The 4554-nt window shown below is 51.3% G+C and overlaps 1 protein-coding gene across 1 annotated transcript; it reads right to left on the bottom strand.

The window, feature by feature from the left end:
- Positions 1 to 1316: 1316 nt before the first annotated feature.
- Positions 1317 to 4146, bottom strand: MARCH9 (membrane-associated ring finger (C3HC4) 9). The gene is made up of 5 exons (XM_005879073.2): positions 4142 to 4146; positions 3774 to 3792; positions 3503 to 3682; positions 2633 to 2825; positions 1317 to 2156 (listed from the first exon to the last, which is right to left on the bottom strand). The coding sequence occupies exons 1-5, from the start codon at positions 4144 to 4146 to the stop codon at positions 1822 to 1824; spliced, it is 732 nt and encodes a 243-aa protein (XP_005879135.1). The 3' UTR covers positions 1317 to 1821.
- Positions 4147 to 4554: the final 408 nt, after the last annotated feature.

The raw sequence follows: 4554 nt of genomic DNA, 5'->3' as shown, positions 1-4554 counted from the left end.
AGAGAGGGGTAAGAGATAACCAATACCCAGGCAAGGATATGTGACCTTTAGCAGATAAGCATTTTCCCCAAAACATCCCCAGGGAGCATATAGAGCAGACCTTCTCTGAGAGGACTAATAATAGGAAAGGCCTCTGGATCTGACTTTAGCAAAGTGTGAAGTAATTAATTTAATTGCTGATGAGTAGTTCACTTAAAAGATACCATCATTCATATAATACACAGCTCCAAGACCTCAGGAGAAAGGGCTGAGGCTTCAGGCTGATCCACATTTTAACCAATCCTTCCCAAATTTTCTCTATAGACAACTGCCCTCTACGCTGCTATCTCCAAGCACAATACTTCCAGTTAATACCACTAGCTGAGACACACCAGGATCAGACCTGTAAGCTGGAGACTCATATCATGGAAGGATTCTGTCCATCTCACTCCAAATAAGTCCAAATTCACTTCACACCACTTCTCCGGATGAGCACAGTACCTGAGAAGGACTAAGAATCCAAATGATCCCCAGAGCAAGAAGGAGAGCTCCAGCCTTCCTCTGCCCCCACATGTAGAACACTGGAGGAGCTCTCATTCTTACAAATAACCACCATCCTTCACATTTGCAATGTCTAGTTTCCCTCATATTTACATATCTATGACACTCAACACACATTTCCAAGGCTCTGTGCAATTCCAGATGAAAAACACATTTTGCAATTTGTTAACCAGCTATTATTTGAAATAAATGGACCATCATCTACAGTATAAATCATTTTATGCCATCATTGATTTTCTTTGCAATGGCATTCAACCTGTCCCTTCTTCTTCTTTTTTTAAATATATTTTTATTTATATCAGAGAGGAAGGGAGAGGAAGAGAGAGATAGAAACATCAATGATGGGAGAGAGTCATTGATCAGCTGCCTCCTGCAAGCCCCACACTGGGGATTGAGTCCGAAACCTGGGCATATGCCCTGACCGGGAATCGAACCGTGACCTTCTGGTTCATAGGTCGATGCTCAACCACTGAGCCATGCCGGCTGGGCGCAACCTGCCCCTTCTCTATCCTCATTCCAACCCTATGAGGTAGACAGGAAAACCACAGTGGAGAGATTTTTTTGTAAATCACAAACTTGGAGGTGGTAGGTCCACCCATTAGATACCTCTGAGCATTGCCATCTAGCAGCCAACATGAATTATTCACCAGCAAGTGGGAGTTGCACCTCCAATTCAGAACCCACTGCTGCATTTGGGATTTGCAACCTCTGCAGAGAAACCTCCCCACACCTCCCAACCCTCCAGAGAAGCCCCAGATGAGAAAGGAGTCTCCACGTGCATATAAATGATTCTTTATGCCCTCCCCCCCATGCAATGGGGGGCAGAGCAGGGGAAGTCCCCCCGCCCTCATGCAGGGAACGGGAGGTCAATGTATACTAGTCTTATTGCCAGCTGCCCTGTGGCCATGGGGTGGGGAATGGGGGGGTCTACAGCCCCTTTCTTCTGGCATTGGTTCCCCCTCACCAAGTCACCATGGTAGAGCTGAGGGGCTGGAGGCCCTAGGAGCTGAGGTAAGGACGGTTCTCTGGGGAAGAAAAGCTGTTCTCCCCACTTGCCCACTGGCTGCCCCAGGATGAGTGTGGGGAATGGAATGTCATCCAAGTGACTCCACCCGGTGGGCAGAAGCCAGACAATGTCTCCAGCTTGAGGCTGCCCACAGAGATCTTCAGTGGTGGGAGCAGTGTGCCCCAAACATCTGGTCCAGGTGGTACCTCCAGCAGCCATGATAGCTCATCTCTGGCCGATGCGTTGACTCAAGATCCCCGCTCCTGGAGTTCAGTTCAGACTGTGGTGACCCTCATGACAACCTCTCGGCCGGAATGGGAACTAGAACGCGCATCTGGTGGCCGAAGCTGTCCAAGGAGGTGCAGGATTGTGTAACCACAGCGCTGAGGCAAGAGCGTCCGCATGCGCTGGGCAGCCGGGGGTCGGCTGGTGGCCCCAGAGGGAGGGCCCGTCCGTGAGGTCCTGGGGCCCGGCTTCCCTGCCGTCCCTCCCCCTGCATCTCCTCCTATGTCCTTGGTCTTGTCATAATTCAGGACCTTCCACTGCTGGTTCACTGCCTGCCAGCGTTTGAAGATGCGGTAGACAGAGGAGCCTTCGTGGACAATGAGTCCTAAGCAAGAGGGATAAGATATCCAGGGTCAACTGCTGCCCAGACCTAGGCCAGAGGTGCTGAAGCAAGCATTTTCCAGAGTGAGGAGATAGGGTTGCAAAAGACCTGGAGAAGCTGGGAAGGGAGGGGCACCAAGATAGCCCTAAGGGCTCTCAATGGTAGAAAATGTGGCCATAAAGCTGAAGGAATGGGGAGGGAAAGTTAAGTGTATGAGTGCAGCGGTTCTCAACCTGTGGGTCGTGACCCCTTTGGCGGTCGAACAACCTTTTCACAGGGGTCGCCTAAGAACATCCTGCATATCAGATATTTACATTACGATTCATAACAGTAGCAACATTACAGTTATGAAGTAGCAACGAAAATAATTTTATGGTTGGGTCACAACATGAGGAACTGTATTTAAAGGGCCAGAAGGTTGAGAACCACTGAGTTAGAGGAAACTGCTCCTCAGGTCAAAGGGAGAGAGGTGCCCTCACCTATGCAGACGACATCCATGAAGCCATACATGCCGTAGCAGATCTGAAATAGCAGATCCTGTCGTTGCCACTTGGCTGAAGGGCTGAGTGAGGACCAGATGAGCCAGGAGATGCTGGCGACGAGGAAGAGAGAGCCCAGAACTATGGCCGCAATCTGGACCTTCTCAATGACTGTCAGGGAGATGGCTTGCCACTGTGTGGGAGAAAGGGTTCCAAAAAGTCACAGAAAGACATGGAGGGCCAGGTGATGGTTAGCCCTGAAAAGGAGGATGCTCCCGGAGCCTTCCTGGAACCCTTCTGGCAGGATTAACACCTGTCTCTTCTGTGCCCTGATCAAACCTAGACTGTGGCACTGCTCAAGTTGTTTGAAACCATGTGTCTGTCCTAGTTTAGAAAGGCAGGATCAGGCAAGTACTCTGAAGCCAGACCATCTAGGTTTGAATTCCAAATTCTAACTCCATCACTTCCTGGCTGAGTAACCTTGGGCAAGTTTTCAAATCTCTTTGTGCACCAATCTTTAAGATGGGGATAATAATGGTATATAACTAATAGAATTATGATGATGATTAAAAGAGTTAATACACACCAAGAGCTTGACACACAGAAAACACTACATATTTGCTATCCTCATTGATATTACTACCTTTTTCTTTTTTGTTGTCCCAGTGCAGTGCCTAGAACAGTGCCTGGAATAAAGGTGGCATGCAATAGTGTCTTTGTAAATAAGTGAAGAAAGGGAGGATTTACAGAAAGACAGGAAATTGTGGGGAGGGGTAAATGAATGGATGAAATAGGCTCCCTGGAGGGTTCCTGACTCTGAATGCTGCAAGGTCCTTACTCCAATCCGGGAGTCCTCTCCGTGCACCTCACCTGCAGTGGGTTCTTGGTGCTGATCGCCAGGACCTGATACTTGAAGTAGCAGAGCTCACAGCTCCAGGAGCCCCTCTCGCTAATCCAGCGGATGAGGCAGGGCTGGTGCGTGCAGCGCACGGAGCCGTCACAGCGGCAGGGGCTCAGAAGCTCCCCCTGGAGGAAGAGTGACGACAGTCCCTGTCAGCTAGCACCACCGGGACCCACTCCTCTCCGCCCTGGGAGATCAGTCACTGTCCCACCTTAGAAAAGCTCAGGCCTTTCACCCCACATAGGGCAAGAGGCTAAGGCTGCAGGACAAAAGAAAAAAGTTAGAGCGCACGGTAAACTTCCCTGACCAAACAGATGAGGATGAAAAGGGACTGGAGCGGAGGTAGGGAACTGGGTCTTCTCTTTTCCCAGAATTTAGGGAGGGTGGTCTTTAAGGCGTCTCGACTGGAAGGCTACCCCTTAGGATCTGAAGGGTTAGGGTTAGAGCTTCAGAGCCAGGCCTTCCTCCCCTTCCATCGCCGTAACGCATGTCACAGGTGTGGCGCACACTGGGCTGGGTTAGCCCTCCGTTTCCAAGTATCAAAAGGGAGAAGGAATTCTGGCGGGTGGGAGCAGGTGTTCCCTTTTAATCCAGGAAATATGTCTCACCGCATAGAGACATCCCCAGCACTATCCCGAGACAACTTTGTCCATACCATTTAAACAAAGAGGACTCTTTGCAATGAGATGGAAAGTTGCAGAACGGGAAGTGGAGAAAAGTGCCCCACGGAGAGAAATGTTGAATGAGGCCAGGGCGCCGGCTGGGCCCCTCCCTTCCAGGTGGAAACCAGCGCTCTCCTCGGCCACCTCCCCAGCCGACAAAGACCCCCGGGGGAGAGGCCGGGGGAGGAAGGCAGTCCCCGTTCGTGGGCGAGGGATGTTGAGCTTCGCCGGGAGAAAGTCCCACCCCTTCCTGGCGACCCCTGATCCCCCTCCACCTCCAACCGACGCTCTGGGCGTCTCCAGCCAGCCCCCCAACCTCACCCGAGTCCCACTCGGGTGCCGGGTCCCGCCCAGGCCCC

The sequence above is a fragment of the Myotis brandtii genome, unplaced genomic scaffold (assembly GCF_000412655.1).
Source record: "Myotis brandtii unplaced genomic scaffold, ASM41265v1 scaffold581, whole genome shotgun sequence".
Lineage (NCBI taxonomy): Eukaryota > Metazoa > Chordata > Mammalia > Chiroptera > Vespertilionidae > Myotis > Myotis brandtii.
This window is presented reverse-complemented; position numbering and strand designations above follow the sequence as displayed.